The 16419-nt window shown below is 48.3% G+C and overlaps 2 protein-coding genes across 2 annotated transcripts; both read right to left on the bottom strand.

Annotated features, from left to right (window-relative positions):
* Positions 1-8002: 8002 nt before the first annotated feature.
* Positions 8003-11457, bottom strand: LOC122369635. The gene is made up of 2 exons (XM_043344533.1): positions 9015-11457; positions 8003-8856 (listed from the first exon to the last, which is right to left on the bottom strand). Exon 1 carries the CDS (start codon positions 11150-11152, stop codon positions 9518-9520), a length of 1635 nt encoding a protein of 544 aa, XP_043200468.1. The 5' UTR covers positions 11153-11457; the 3' UTR covers positions 8003-8856; positions 9015-9517.
* A 714-nt stretch (positions 11458-12171) lies between these two features.
* On the bottom strand, positions 12172-16419 carry LOC122369631. The gene is made up of 3 exons (XM_043344522.1): positions 15967-16419; positions 12841-15808; positions 12172-12206 (listed from the first exon to the last, which is right to left on the bottom strand). The coding sequence occupies exons 2-3, from the start codon at positions 14993-14995 to the stop codon at positions 12172-12174; spliced, it is 2190 nt and encodes a 729-aa protein (XP_043200457.1). The 5' UTR covers positions 14996-15808; positions 15967-16419.

The following is a 16419-nucleotide window of genomic DNA, read 5'->3' as shown; positions in this document are numbered from 1 at the left end:
GTGCGGAGGTCGTGCAGCCGACGGCAGCGCGCGGGTTGATCCGGACTAATGGCAGGTCGCGGCCGTTTTTATAGGAAGCGGACGCGACGACAGAGTCGATCTGCCAATTAGGCGGCACGCGGGCAGCGCTGCCGACAGCCGGTGACAGCGCGACAGTGGCGTGCATTGTTGCCAATTCGAGGCCGCTGCGCAGCGCGGGGCTCGCGCCACCGCTCACCGCGCTGCGTGTCGGGAGCTGCGTGAGATGACTGCGCGCGGCGGCGCTGTCGGGGAGAGGTGACGGCACGCGCTGACGGTCACCGCCACCGCTGACAAACAGCCCTCCCGGGCGGCGGCGGCGGCCTCCCGCGGGCGGGGACGGCGCGCGCACTTTACCGACACGCGCTCACTGTCGGCCGGTGTAGGTGATTGACGGGCCCAAAGTGGCCAGGATGGGATTGCGGCGGATCAAAGTCAAAGGGACGCGAAGGGTGATTATTTACTGACTTCTGCATGACTGGATTGAGACGCTTTAGGACTGAAGAGTACGGATGACGGACAGCCGCTCATAAGTGGCTTTTGTTATTGTAAGCGTGTCCGGTAATTTCAGCTAGATAACTATAGGTATGTGAACTTTTTAGGTAGATTTGCTACGCCAAAATTATTGCTGATAATGGTATCAGCAATATGAATTTTTAAGGAGGCCTAGGAAGCCCTTCTGATTATTATTATACAAATTAAACAATATTTGCCGATTGAGGCATCAAGTCATCGATTGAAATATACCTCGAGTTTGGTTGAAATAAGTTACAGCCGTTAGTGTGATATTCGGTTCCAAGTATTGCATTTGCTGGAGAGAGACCATCATTTTTTTATGTTGCGATGAAGACGCTAAGTGTATTTGGATATAAAATGTTGTTTTTTTCAAAGTAAGGTAAGCAATAGTGTACTCAATTTGCACCGATTTCTATGACTGTAATTAATCACAAATTATTTGTTGGAGGCTGGCAAAGGTCAATATGTTGATAATCGAATAGTGTTTTGAACGCATTTATCCTTTTGAAATATTTTATGGTGTCTGAAGTTCACGACTCGTTCATATAAACACTGTAAAAGCTGCGTAATAACAAAACAGACTTACAAGCATCCGCACCAGTAGTTGAACTGCCAAATCAAGAACATTTTCACCTCAAACCGCTATCAAAGGCAGCACTTCCCGAACCGGCCCATGCTAATTCGTCAGTGCCCATCTCTCAGCTCGTTTGTTGGTGTTGCGCCGTTAAAAGTTACCGGCCGAGCCAGTCCTGCTGGTTGCACCGCTGCTCTGCCCGTTAGCACGCCACAACGGCGGCTGTTACGGGATAACTGATCACTGATCAGTGATCGACAGAGGTCAGACGGGCCAGACAACTCGGCAGCCGCTAACGGGACGCTCCTACCGGTCTCTGCGATTGATGAGCGGTCGGGCAGCGGGCGATCCATGAAGCACCAGAAATATACACCTCTGCGGGATTCTGAGTGAGCCAGGGGCGGGATAGTGCAAGGAAAGAGAGAAAAAGACGAACAAAAATGTGCGTGCAAGACACATTAGCCGTTTTCACGACGGCCACCTGGTACACATTTGGTGCACACCTGGTACAGATTAGGTGCAGATTTGGTCAAATCAGGTTCAGTGTGTCTCTTAGTAGCTATCAGCTAGGTTGCGCTAATTGCTTATATGCCTGCTTTGTCATATTATCAGAGAGCATCATCGATTAAAACACTGAGATAAATTCATAAAATGAAGATATTTGCTGTAAAAGAAATAGGGGCAGCTTTGGTCAAATCAGGTGCATTCGCCGGATAGCCCATCGTGAAAACGGCTATTATCTTCCCTTTATTTCTCCTAAAATTACTGCAAACATCGGTGTGTCAGGGAAGCAAAAGAAGATAAAGTACCTATTACTTTTGGACGTCAAATTCATTGCAGTTGAAAAGTATCAATCTTAGGCTGCTACAATAATTGCGCTAAGAGATACAAACCTTGTGCATTCACCATTGCTGCAGACCTTGTATGGTCCACCCCACCGGCCATCGCAATGTTGCCAGCATTTAGCCGTTAACTGTGTCATTTATTGCGCTAATGACGTCTTATCTGCGTGGTGTAGGGCCTATCTCAGGCCACCTCGCTCGACCGGTCACAGTTGAGCGGCTGCCTCGGTGTAGCCGTGATGGACCTACCCCTTCATGTCCCGCATGACCGGGACACCGGCAGGTCGGCGCCTCGGCGGTCGCAGGGCGCCCATATCTCTGTGTGCCGGTCAGCCGTCTGGTGCACGTGTCTGCGGTTCCAGCGCGGCAGAGCCCCGCGGCTAGCACGTGCAGCGATGGCGTGCACGCGGCACGGCGGCCGTTCCCAGGCTACCTCTGAGGGCCGCCGCTGGGCGCCGCATGCCGCGCTGGGGCCACCGGTCAGCAGATCGCCGAAATGAGCCCCCTGAGCCGCACTGAGCCGCACTGAGCCGCTGTGAGCCACCATGAGCCGGCTGAGCCGCCGCAGCGGGTACGGTGGTGCTCCCACGGTCCTCCCGAGCCGCAGCGCTATTTGAGGTGCCGCTGCTCGGCGGGAGGATAAATCGGAATCGGTGCGGGTGCCTGCGAACTTCTCTGAATTGATTTTATATCTGTCCCGGTATTGGTGCTGCCGTGGGCTGCGGTCAGAGCAGGTCTCTGGGAAAAGATAGGGAGTGAATTATCGTAGAATATTCACATCAAAGGAAGGCAAATCCTATTTGATAAATGCACTCTTTAAATCCACCACAGTTATGATGTGGCATCGAAGTGGGCATTCTTTTTGTACTCGATAAAGCTCATTAAGCAAACATTATATCTCAGCGTTATCGCCATCTTTGCCAGAGCGTAGAAATATCACATGGCTTTATTTAGCAAAAAGAAAAACCGTTTTGCATGCGTTTGCCTTAGCTTGAAAGACATAACATCTGACAATTGAAACCATCAAATTACAATTATTTTTTTTTTTTAATTATATTGCCTTGCCTGAATAATCAAAACTGTGGCAGGTGAGTATAAATTAAATGAGAAATACCAAATGTCATGCAGGGAAAATGTCAGAGGCTTGTTCAGCCAATAAAATAATAGAATAAATGAAAAATGCAAAATAAATTTGCTTACAGGCAGCTGAATGGTGTTTAAATGCTATCAGCACCCTCTAACGTTCCACATATGATTTTAATGTGCTGTGGTCAACCATAGTCTCATGAATAACGTAATGGGTTATTTATTACTCTATGGTTCAACCCTCTTGTAAGTGGCAGACTTAACGGGGGTTTTCATGATTTCCTTTCGCTATGGAGTGAGACAAATTCTTTATAATGAATGTGCTAGGCAGCCCGAACAGTGCAGTTTCTGGACTTTTTCATGGACTTTCCACTTCTTAATTGAAACAAAATAACAGGTGAACATTCACATATTAATATGTGTATTAGGTTATTGCCTGTGTCAATGAGTTTATTTTAGGTTCAAGTCGCTCCCTATGACTTGACATATGTATTTTTCTTGTTGTGGTTCAGTGTTTGCAGGTATGCTCATTTTTGAGGAAACATTGCACCTTTACTTACAAGTAAAATAGTGGCTCCCAGCACGCGAGAATCAACATGTTCTTGTATCTCGTCACGTGTCACCTAAGCCTCATCAGGAAGGCCAGCCAAGTCGCATTAAATCATATCTGCTGGATGTGTCGCGTGGTTTTTAAGCCAATTTATCTACCGAAATGGAATCACCCGGCCTCTTTTGGCTATCTTGGGCATCATGAGGGTGGGAAACACACATCGATTATAATAAGCATTATAATCCGCCAGGACCAGGAAGGCCCAGGTGGGTAAAATATTCGACTTAATGAAGACTTAGAACATGAGTAATTCTTTTTTTTTGTCACTGACGACCAACGTTTTATTAAATTGGACGTGAGGTGTTGGTAGGGCCTTTGACGATGGATTATGGGCTTTGTCTTACTGCGGGAAATAGCATTACGATTGCGTGCCGAAGTCGAACTTTTGTCAACAACGCGAGACTATTATTTATTTATTTATTTATTGCGGTTCCTTGTGGCATCCAATAAATCATTGGCTGTTATGTCACAGTGTCATATAAAGACTGCCATGATGTAAATTCATGCGTCGAACATGAGATGGAACAAAAATATGAATAAACCCAGCGATGTGTTTAAAATGCAAAAGTGCAGAAAACATAAAATAGAGCAAAAAACGGCAGCAAAAAGCAGTAAAGAGGACGCGCGCGTAGATGGCTATTGCATGGTGTCACACTTGACACACTTTTTTAAGGACCGCCTATTGGTATTCTCCCGAATGCTACGATGCAGTGTTCCACATTCGTACGGCGCGCACGGGCACAGTCATTCTAGTCGACTCAAGTCTGCAGCGACATGTTTCCAGTTGACTGGAAGAAGTGGCTCGCGTTATTATATCACTTATGAATGCGCTATCATTTACATCATCGTTTCTCATATCATTTATGTACCCACACCGCAAAAAAATGCAATTCGTCAATATCTCGACTAACGTAATGCATTCTCCTTAGGCTTTATAATTTCATTTTACTTTTCTAGACGTTCTACATCACATAGGCAAATGGGTAAAAATTGAGTGCGCATGTGCTCAATTCAGTGGTATCTCCTTTCTCCCATCCGCGGGTTCGTCCTCCGTGCCCGCTGTCTGTCCGTCCCGCCGATCCTGTCTCGTGCCAGCCCGTCTGACCTGTCCGGCCCGACAGCCGACATCCTATCCTCGCCCTCGGCGGTGCCACTTCTCCTTTCTCGCCGTCCGCTGCGTCCCTCCTCTCCCCTCCCTCCGCCCACCCTCTCAGCCGTCCCCGGTCGGCAGCAGTGCCTCGGGCCGCCCTCCCTCCGATACCGCCGCCGCCGCCGCCGGTCAGCCGGCGGCCGCCAATCGGCAGCCGCGCCGGAACGTGCGCGCCGCCCGGCCGGGTCAGCGCGGGCGCCGCCGCCGCCGCCGCCGCCGCCGCCGCCGCCGCCGCCGCCGCCGCCGCCGCCGCCGCCGCCGCCGGCTGAGCCGGATGCCGCCGCCCAGTGAGCGCAGCCCGCTGACGTCACGCGCCGGGCCGTGGGAACGACTGCAGGTGCGCCGGCCTGCAGCGGCGGCGCCGAATTCCAAGCCGGCCGCGGCGCGGCGGTCGGCCGCACGCCGGCCCGCCGCCGGCCGCGAGGGCACGTTCCGGTTTGGCCAGCGGTGACACATCCTGGAGTTCGGTGGGAGCGGGTGCGGCCGGCCGACGGGAAAGTGCCGGCCGTTGGAGGGTCGGCCGAGGGTGGTGGGAGTGGAGCGTGACGGTGGGAGCGGCGGCACGGGGCCGGCACGAGGGGACGCTAGGGGAGGAAGGGACGCCGGGGGAGGATGGGGTGGAGCGTTCTCGGTACGGGGGGACGAACGAAGACTGTTTTACTGCGGGTTATTTCTCAGATGAAAGCAATTGAAGAGGAACAAAGGAAAGGGAGACCCCTTTCCTAAAACTCCAGGAAAAAATAACGTCAATGCGGATTGTAGATGGTCTCCCAACATAACTGTCAAAATTAAGACGTTCTGGATTCTATAAAAAAAGAGGATAAGGATTAGATAAAAAATAAGAGGTTTAATGAGCGGCTAATGCGCATCATATGTCATTGTTCCCTCAATTCCTTCCATCTTACTGCATCAGGCGTCTCGCTCTGCACCCGAATCCTCCAGATTTGTCGCTAACGCTCACTGGTATGCGTCACAATCGTCTGCAGCGGTCGTGTCTCATCCTCCCAGAGCTTTATCTCCGCCTAAACATTCTCCACAGCATTGGGACCAAGTATCAGCGACATAAACCAAGTTCCCAACTGCTAAAGCGTCTCATAAGCAGCTAATCTGGCCTGTGAGCAGCTCTCCGTCATATGGCACTGCCGAGCGGCCCTGTAAGCTCCCGGTTACCGCGCTGAGCCTGAGTGGTGTGCCGTGCTGTGAGGGACGTTCGTTCCAAAGTGCGCGTCTGCTGACCGGGCGGAGGGCCGGCCTGTTGACACTGCTCGATCCGGGGGCGGTTTGTTGAACCGCCGTCACGTCTGGGTGGCTGCCGTCTGAGATGGTTAGTCGGAACCCGGCCCCGAGTCGCGGTAGCCGTGCTTTATACACAATGGGGCAGGGGTAGGTAGGGTCTGTTGCAGCATACTGCTGGATTGGACTTGTTAGCACAAGAGACACCCTTTTGGCCTTTTATGTTGACTACTTCCATCAGTAAAAATGAAAATGTTTCCGCTAACTTTTTGGGTCCCCTAGCCATCTAAGGGATCCCAAAAGGCTAGCGGAAACATTTTTTCATAACTAACCCCCTATATTCCCCCTAAAAGTGGCGCCACCGACATAGGTGGCGGAACTGGGAGGGCACCGGGGCATCGTGCCCCCCTTTGATTTTGGTATTTTAACATTAGCCCTATGGGCATGGAAAGAATGGGACCAAAACCCGGCAGTACCCCCCCCCCCCCCACCCCTTACTTGAAGGTGTTCCGCCGCTACTGGCCGCCGAGTCCTACCGAGTCCTCGCCTACCGTGTTTGAAGCACGCCTACACACTACACAGCGCAGACAACCTGTGGTAAATGAGTTGATAAGTCCGTCATTTGCAGGTTGATAACTACGTAAGCAGCTAAGTTCGTCAGGCTATACTTGTCGCTTCGGATTGGATATTTATAAACTCGAATCGTGCAGCACGCAGTTCACACAGTATCTGACCTAAAATGCAACATTCCCAGCTCGCAACAGCTTTCACGGCTGTATTTTAGACAGGCTTTGGCACACATATAGTATTTTATATTTGTGCTTTGCTTGCTTGAAAGTTGAAAGTGCAATGCATCCCAAAACACCAGTAGTGAGGTTCAGCTTGTTTCACTGGAAATGCGAGTTACTTTTTGAGGAAAATACGCAGCTAAATTGCGGCCAACACTCGGGTTTGGGAGGTGCAGCTGTAAAACAATGTCCAAATATATGACCTCAAACTGAAATAGCTACCTACACTGAAAACAATTTAACCCAAGGCCGGCGAGTAAACCGGTGTTTCACGGGTACCCCTATCCGCAACCATTTTTAACCACCCTCCCAGGAGTACAGTAAGGTCCCATTGCAGTGTAGTCGTCCCTGCTCTCAGCGGACATGTTCGCTGACAGCGGTTATATCCGCTCAGAGCAAGTACGACTACACCGCAATGGGACCTAGCCCTACTCCTGGGAGGGTGGTTAAAAATGGTTGCGGATAGGGGTACCCGTGAAACACCGGTTTACTCGCCGGCCTTGGGTTAAATTGTTTTCAGTGTACCAGTATAACGCCTTTTGGGGCGACTAACGGAGCGAGCGGGAGGGTGGGCCTTGCACGTGCGAAATTGCGAGGGGGTACCTCCAACTGAGTTCTGCACGGCACCCTACTAACCGGTCTCTAGCAAATAAGTTTGAGCACAATCCACCCAGCCGTTCTCGAGATCTGGAAGCGGCACCCTGCACGCGCGCACGTGCAAAATGGGTCCCAACTGACTTTTGCACGGCACCCTACTAACCGGTCCCTAACCATGTGCCAAATTTGAGCGCCATCGGTCCAGCCGTTCTCGAGATCTGAAATCGACCCCTGCACGTGCGCACGTGCAGCAGCACCTCAACTCTGGCACATGGATATGCATTGCATAGTGGGTGCCTACCTACATGCCAACTTTCAGCGCAATCGGCCAAGTAGTTACCGAGATATTGCAACAATTACAAAAGTGACACCTCTTCGTTTTGCACGTGTCACGTGCATAAGGGGTCACCCACATGCATCGGGAATAATCCAATACTTGGTAAAAGGAATGAAGCTACCCTACAAAAATTACCGCATGTAAATCGGTCAAGTGGTTGCTGAGATATAAGCCTCGCAAAAGCGTGACCACGGCCGGCCGGCCGGCCGCTCATACTCAGAAATTTCCGTTAATCTAAGGAAAGACTACGCTCGCTTCGCTCGCTCCGTAATTATTGTCATAATACGCATCCATGTGATATCACGATGCTTTGCCGCACCTCTGTCATTCACCGTTTGCAGCTAAGCCATTTCTGAGAAGATGACAAAACCTAGCGGTCCCTCTCCTGCTCCCAGCCCGTTCATCTCCCATCTCTGACACCTCGTTCACGCTGCAGCAGCAGTCAGGTGGTGGCGCAGACTCCGGGCGTCGTGAGGTGAATCCCGCGGCCCGCTCCTCTGCGGCGGCACTCCAGTGTCCGTTCGTGACGGCGTGACGCCGCGGCCTGCCCCTCCGCCCGTCACCGTCACGAGCCGCCGAGATAACCATCGGTCCCACGAGCCACCTCCACTCGCCGCACTGCTGCTGGTGGGCGCCCGCACCCGACCAGCCGCCGCCGAGAGAATTTTTCCCCAGATCGCCGCCGATAGGGATTTTGTCGGTCGGGTTACGGCCGAATCACCACCAGACGGCTGAAAAAATCGCCAAGGATGCCCTGCAGAGTGCAGACTGGGTGATCGGGGCTACCGTGGTCGTCAGGATGTCAGGCATACTCGTATAGAGCCTTGGTCAGGATCCACTGCCACTAACGATAGAGGGCTTTGTTGTCGGTTCCGCTCGCTTCCAATCGCTTCCAGACGCGGCTGTTGCTTTCTGCTGAAGCTGTGGTCTGTTTTGGTGACTTGAATAACTAATTCGTTGTTTTATCTCTTCTGTTTTTCGTTTGGTCGTTGGTTTTCGCCTCTGGTTCTATCGATGTATTTCAACAACTCTGGTGTGTCTGATAAATATACTTTTACCGGTGGAGCCTCAGGATCCAATACTCATTGTATTTAAAAACGGTTTTCTGCAAGAAACAAAACACCAACAGGTCCATAAGTATCAAAATTAAAAAAGACAGTCAGTAGCGATATAAGACGTAACCAAATATAAGTACGATAGAAGTAGTAACCAAATAAAACGAAACACATAGCACACAAACACATAAACGCAAAGAAAACTCACGGATTGTTTCAGGTCTGCAGCCACCGGCATGAACTTGACACCGCCGATTTAACGTTCGTTCGTTGGCGTTCGTATAAGTTCGTTCGTTCGTATAAGTTCGTTCGTTCGTACAGGTTCGTTCGTTCGTATAAGTTCGTTCGTTCGTACAGGTTCGTTCGTTCCGCTTCGCGCCGCTCACCCGCTCACTGTCCTTTGGTGATTTTGTAAACGGACGCAAAAGCATAAAACATAAAAATGACAAAAAAGCGATACCAAAACCTAGAAAAATAACATAATCTCTGGCCAACGAAACAACAATTGAATCAGCAAATTAAATCTGACCTCACGAGACAAACGCTAAAAATATATATATAAGACATGTGCCGTTAACATAAGATACCTGCCAACAGAAGAAAAACTCGACAGATTAAGATCCATTTTGCAGCCAACATAAAAAGATACTCGGCTTTAACACCCGGCCCATTTGATACTATGGGATCAAATTTATTCAGATTGAGATATTTTTAACTTTCCGTGATTTTAACTAGCTTTTGAACAGGCCGCCAAATCGTGGTACCTTTACACCGGATTTTGACGGATCGTACCCTCGAGTCAGTGCTTGTTCTGACCTCTTCTATCAAGCCAAGAGGCCACACACCCCGCGGAACTGAACTGTCAACAATAAGCACCACATCGCCTACCTGCAAATTTGTCTGGAGCCTTGACCACTTGGCCCTTGGCTGAAGTAATGGGAGATATTCCGCACGCCAACGTCGCCAAAACTGCTCTGCAAGGAACGATGCTCGTTTCCAGTTCTTTTTGCTAAACGCATCTATATCTGTCACCATTGAGGCTGGTAGCAAAACAGAACGTAAATGCAGCAAGTGATTGGGCGTTAGCGGCAGGTCGTCTCGAGGGTCACTTGTCACTGGTACCAAGGGTCGATTATTCATAATGCTTTCCACTTCACAAAGGAATGTGGTTAGTGTTTCGTCAGTAAATGTTTGCTCCCTGAGTAAACCGCTCAGTATCTTACGAACACTCCTAATCAATCGCTCCCATGCGCCTCCGAAGTGAGAGGCACCAGGGGGGTTCCAACGCCATTCAATACCTCGATTTATCAAGTCTCTCCGAATTTGGGCCTCATGCTGAACAAGAAACTCGAGCTCTTTTTTCAGCTCACGATCCGCTCCCACAAAATTTGTCCCGTTGTCAGAACGCATGATTCTTATTTGTGAGCCCCGCCTGGCCGCGAAGCGCTTGAGGGCGCATATAAAAGAGTCAGACGACAAACTTTCGACTACTTCCAGGTGGACGGCGCGAATGGCCAAGCATGTAAAAATGACACCGTAACGTTTGACCTGTCCACGCCCTCTCTTGGTATAGAATGGTCCAAAATAATCTACCCCGGTACTCACCCATGGCTGCTCACTTTGCTGTATTCGATCTGCAGGCAAATCAGCCATTTTTTGCGTCTCCGTAGTACGAAAAAGCCTGCGGCAGCGGAGGCATTGGTGGAGACATCTCCTAACCGCCGTATTGGCTTTGATTAGCCAAAAGCTCTTACGCAATTCCGCCAGGACACATTGACGACCTGCATGGCCAATCCTCTCGTGAATATCCCGTATGATTAATTCCGGAATTCGCCCTTTATTTGGAATGATCAAAGGATGTTTACTTTCATAGGCCACGCCCATCGCGTGCCCTAAACGACCTCCTACTCGCAGAAGACCATCCTCCAACGTGGGGTCCAAAGACACAAGGCTGCTGGACCGCCGCACTTCCCGTCCTGCTTTCAGATTCTCTACCTCCTCCGCATAGTACTGACCCTGAAGTTCCCTGATGATAATATTCTCGGCTGACTTTAGCTCTGTTACAGTCAGCTCTGATGCTCGTGCTGATTTCTGTTTACCAGCCAATGTGTCTATAACGCGTCGTACCCACGCAACTGCTCTCTTCAAACGCTGCCACGAGGAATAATGATCAATCAATTTTTGAATGCTCGAATTCTTTTGAATCTTTGTTTCATTTTCTGTTCGGCTGTTTAATGCAACAGTGGTCACTCTTAGTTCAGGGTCCTCTGCATTATCTTCTAAGACAGGGAATCGGGGCCATTTCTCCCGTGATTCAAGTAGAAACGATGGACCTTGACGCCACATACACTCTTTGAGAAGGGTAGTTCCATCGCACCCGCGTGACAAAATGTCGGCTGGGTTTAACTCCGAAGGAACCCATCGCCATTGGTCTATTGAAGAGCCGTCTCGTATAACTGCCAAACGATTTGCCACGAACACATGAAATCGCGCTGCCTCATTCTGTATATATTTCAACACTGTAGTGCTATCAGTCCAGAAGAAGATGTCTGGCTTAAAATCGAATGGAAACGCTCTTTGTATTTCTAAATTGACTTTGACAGCTAGTGTTGCAGCAGAAAGCTCCAGCCTTGGGATACTGAGAGGCTTAATTGGTGCCAAATGGGATTTGCTGACCAAAAGATTGCAAGACAGTTGACCGTCTCCATTGACGGCTCGCACGTACGAGGCCACCCCGTACCCCCTTTCGCTGGCATCCGAAAAGTGATGCAGCTCGAGGAGGACGGCAGAGGAAAGGCCACCGAAACATATGCACCTGGGAAGACTATACTGGGATAGACATTCTAGATCTGCTAACCATTGCTTCCACTGTCTGTGGTAGTGGGATGGCACCTCATCGTCCCAACCTAAACGAAGGCGAGTCAGCTCTTGTAAGAGCATTCGGGCCCGCATTACATACGGACCAACATGCCCCAGTGGATCATAAAGACCTGCTGTGGCGGACAGAAGCCCTCGTCTTGTGACAGGCTTGCCCCGAAATTTTTGCAAGTCAACTTGATATTCTAAGCGATCAGAACGAACGTTCCAGCCAACGCCTAAGGCTCGCTCAGAAGGCAAAGTATCTGATTTCAAATCTAGTGTTTGGATACCGGGCGAGTAGTCAACTTCTGGAATGGATTTCAAAACTGTAACGCTATTGCTAACAAACTTGGTGAGATTAAATCCACCTCTCAGACACAATTGCTTAAGATCAGATGCCAGCTTCACAGCAACATCTTCTTTTCCAGTCGATGCAAGACAATCATCCACATAAAAGTTATTAAGAACTGTCCTAGACACCAATGGGTCGTACAACCGTTCATTGTCTAGAGCGGTGCGACGAAGCGCAAAATTTGCACAGCTAGGAGAGGAAACAGCGCCAAAAAGATGAACTGTCATCCTATATTCCTTAGGATTCGAGGCGATGTTTCCATTGGGCCACCATAGGAAACGCAAAAAATCACGTTGTTTCTCGGGAATCCTCACCTGTAAGAACATACCCTCGACGTCCGCCATGAAGGCAACGGGTTCTTGTCGGAAACGAAGTAGAACATCTGTCAGGGTGTTGGTAAGGTCAGGTCCTTGTAAAAGCTCCTCATTTAGACTTCTTCCTTGAAAGGAGCTAGCGCAGTCAAAAACAACGCGTAATTTGCCTTTCTTAACAGGGTGTTCGACTCCGTGATGGGGCACAAACCATATCCTACCTTCTGCATTGCTCGAGAGATCGGGAGCTCTTTCAGCGTAGCCGTTGTCTAACAGTTTATCAATTTGCTTGGCATATTCTCTCAAGAAATGGGGCTGATTCTCGAATCTGCGCTTCAGTTGCACAAGGCGCCTATAAGCCACAGACTTATTGTTTGGAAGTTTAAGACTTGGATCACGAAACGGCAGGGCTATTTCGTACCGACCATCTATCAGCTGGCACGATGCCTGTACCATTTCGTGCCACCTAATGTCTTCTGCGGACAGACCCAACCGATATTCAGCCCTATTACCATAAACGTCGTCAAGAGCCACTTGCAATTGATTAACTTTCAGACGAACCGGAGAATCCTTATCAACCCCACCTAGGACCCATCCGAACCTGGTTCTCACGGCGAATGGCCCGCCGTTCTGACTGGGAACCACCTCAAACGGCTCCATCACCGCCGCCACATTATTCCCAAGTAGAAGGCCTACGTCGTGCTTAAAGTTTTCTTCTAAGTATACCCCGTTTTGTCTCAAGTACGGCCATTTGTTTAAATCTCTAACGTTCGGGGCATCCTCGATGGACACTGGGATCTTATTTAGAACAAATAACGGAGGAAGTTCTAATTTATTGTTGTGTTGTAAATCCTCCATGGTAACCTTCGAAACAACGCATGTTTCAAATTTGTGATCTGTGTTGATAGTAGAAAGAGTAATTGAAGTACTTTCGGCTGGTTCAACCCCTAAACTAGAGAGTAAATTTCTTGAAATGAACGAATGTGTGCTGCCGGAGTCCAAAAAGGCAGACGTGAACTTCGTCACCCCGAATAACGTAACACACACTGGTACGACTTGCAATTTTGCTCCTCCACTTGATGCAAGATGGCCCAAAGTGACTGTTGAGAGTGGAGTTTGTTTTCGGTCAAAATGAAGGATAGTTGGGTGCCGACTCCCACATTCTGTACAAATCTTTTTATTTTCACAATATTTGCTTAAATGATTCGGTAACAAACAACCAAAGCAAAGCTTATTTGACCGTATAAACGTCATTTTGACATCTCTGCTCTGCATTCTCAACTCGGGACACTCGGCGACTTCATGATCCTGCTGACAATAAAGACACGAGGAGTGATGAGAGCTGACGTTACCGGCTAAAAGTGTCCCTCTCGCGTGATATTTGCTTTCATGTTTTCTATCTTGGTAATTTTTCGTTACATTTGTTAAATGTCTCCCATATGACGGGTTGGATGCAATGCGCGCCTCCCTTTCAATGAAGTAAACAAAGTCTCTAAAGTCTGATTTTCGCTGCTCTGTTTGTTCAATATCATCGACTTTGATCCGCCATTTATCCTTAAAAAACGAAGGCAGTTTGTCTAAGAGCAAACGGACGGTTTTGATGTCGACTGAATCCGTTCCGCATGGGAGGCTTAACAAGGCATTCATGGTTCCCCTCAACTGAATAGCAAACGTTTCTAATCCCTGGACGTCATCGAGCCTCACCGCGGGGCATTGTATCAGGGTATCGACCAGACCCGACGCCACCTGAAACGGACACCCGTAACGTTTATCCAGCAAACTTACCGCTTCCACGAACCCTCTCGTTGGTGGCAGGTGTAAGCATGTGGAGACAATCTCCCTTGGTCGTCCGGAAGTGTATTGGTATAAATAATGCAATTTTTCATCTTCATCATCTACCTTTGTAGCAATATTTGACTTAAAAGCCCGCATGAAACATTTATATTTACTTAAATCTCCATCAAACGTTGAAATCTCCAAAGGAGGAAGATGGAGTCGTCTAGCCAGGTCATAAGAAGGATTTATGTCGCTACGCACGTTCGATTGGGTTGACTGTGAGGCATGAACGTCATCTAAGTGGTCCCTAGTTGCTGAGGGCGAATGAGCTGAGGGAGAATGAGAAACATATTGCATGTTTGGCGCGTTATCCCGTAACGCGGCGTCATCACGTTCAGTTTCCTGAAAACCCATTGCAATTCCTTCCTCCTCCCTTTCTAACGCTGCTTCCCTCGCACTGACTTCCCCAATTTGCATTTTCAACTCCAACATCTCCTGCCTAGCCTTAAGTTCCTGCGCTTGGCGATCTAGCAAATGTTTCTGCTCTAAATATGATGCCCTAGCCTGTAGTCCTGCACGGCGTACTCTTTCGGAGACTATCGAAGACGAGGCCGAAGCTTGTGAACTTACTTCCCAATGAATACGTGCTGCCTCGAGGCCAGAAATATCGGGAGGTTTTAATGGTGATCTTGTGCTAAGCCTTGGCACGTCATCAGCGTCCGGTTGTAAAGGCACGACTGGGCTATTTGAGCGGCATGCAGAATTATCTTCCTTTAGGCAAGTTTGAAGTCTCTCAATCAAAACAGATTTTGTCCCTTGTGTATCCTGTCCCATCTTATCAAGCAGTATTCGCAACTGCCCCCGAGTTATATTGTTGAAATTTCCCGACATGTTTAAAAGTTGGGTGTATAGCACCGGGTAGCAGTGTATGCTGACTTGCAAAATGGATGCTAAGCCAAATATGGTGAAATAGTAAACGATAGATGGCTAGCCGATAAGTGCTAATAATATGTTAAAAATAACAAGACAAAGAGAATAAAGGAATTAAGAAGAAAGCAATTATGAAAAAAAAACGTAAAAACAAAAAAAACAATAACAAAAGGTTGGGCTAAAGGGATAAAAGGACAGTGAGAACGTGATTACATGTCACGCAAATTACCTACTAAAAGTTCAGTTAAACGAAATTACAAGACCTCAACATCAAGCAATTCGTGATCTTGTTCGATCTTGTGTACATACATATAAGTTCGTTTACTACCGATCAGTTAGTACTTAGTAGCACTACTCGCCCTATGTCGCAATGCGCAATTCGTAATCGTATTCGTTAACAACAGAAAATCAAACCAGCTCAACAACAGACAGAGGCCTAAGCTGACCCAACAACAGAAGCCCGAACCCCTACCCAGCAGGTTCCAGAAGACAGCCGTGAGGTTGCTGAAGAACGCCGAAGAATATAATATGAAGTCACTGTACCTTAGATTTTGGGATGATAGATTTGAAGGTCTTGCAGAACTTACTGTGCCTCTCACACATATCAGAATCGAATTAATCCACCTTGTTGATTCTTCTTGCAGTTTTCGTACTGACGAACATTGGATTCAACTTGATTTCTTAATTTCCGGAGTAAGACGATACCAAACTAATCCAAAACTTTTACCGGTGGAGCCTCAGGATCCAATACTCATTGTATTTAAAAACGGTTTTCTGCAAGAAACAAAACACCAACAGGTCCATAAGTATGACAATTAAAAAAGACAGTCAGTAGCGATATAAGACGTAACCAAATATAAGTACGATAGAAGTAGTAACCAAATAAAACGAAACACATAGCACACAAACACATAAACGCAAAGAAAACTCACGGATTGTTTCAGGTCTGCAGCCACCGGCATGAACTTGACACCGCCGATTTAACGTTCGTTCGTTGGCGTTCGTATAAGTTCGTTCGTTCGTATAAGTTCGTTCGTTCGTACAGGTTCGTTCGTTCGTATAAGTTCGTTCGTTCGTACAGGTTCGTTCGTTCCGCTTCGCGCCGCTCACCCGCTCACTGTCCTTTGGTGATTTTGTAAACGGACGCAAAAGCATAAAACATAAAAATGACAAAAAAGCGATACCAAAACCTAGAAAAATAACATAATCTCTGGCCAACGAAACAACAATTGAATCAGCAAATTAAATCTGACCTCACGAGACAAACGCTAAAAATATATATATAAGACATGTGCCGTTAACATAAGATACCTGCCAACAGAAGAAAAACTCGACAGATTAAGATCCATTTTGCAGCCAACATAAAAAGATACTCGGCTTTAACA

Source organism: Amphibalanus amphitrite, unplaced genomic scaffold (genome assembly GCF_019059575.1).
Source record: "Amphibalanus amphitrite isolate SeventyFive unplaced genomic scaffold, NRLGWU_Aamphi_draft 001057F_arrow, whole genome shotgun sequence".
Classification (NCBI taxonomy): domain Eukaryota; kingdom Metazoa; phylum Arthropoda; class Thecostraca; order Balanomorpha; family Balanidae; genus Amphibalanus; species Amphibalanus amphitrite.
This window is presented reverse-complemented; position numbering and strand designations above follow the sequence as displayed.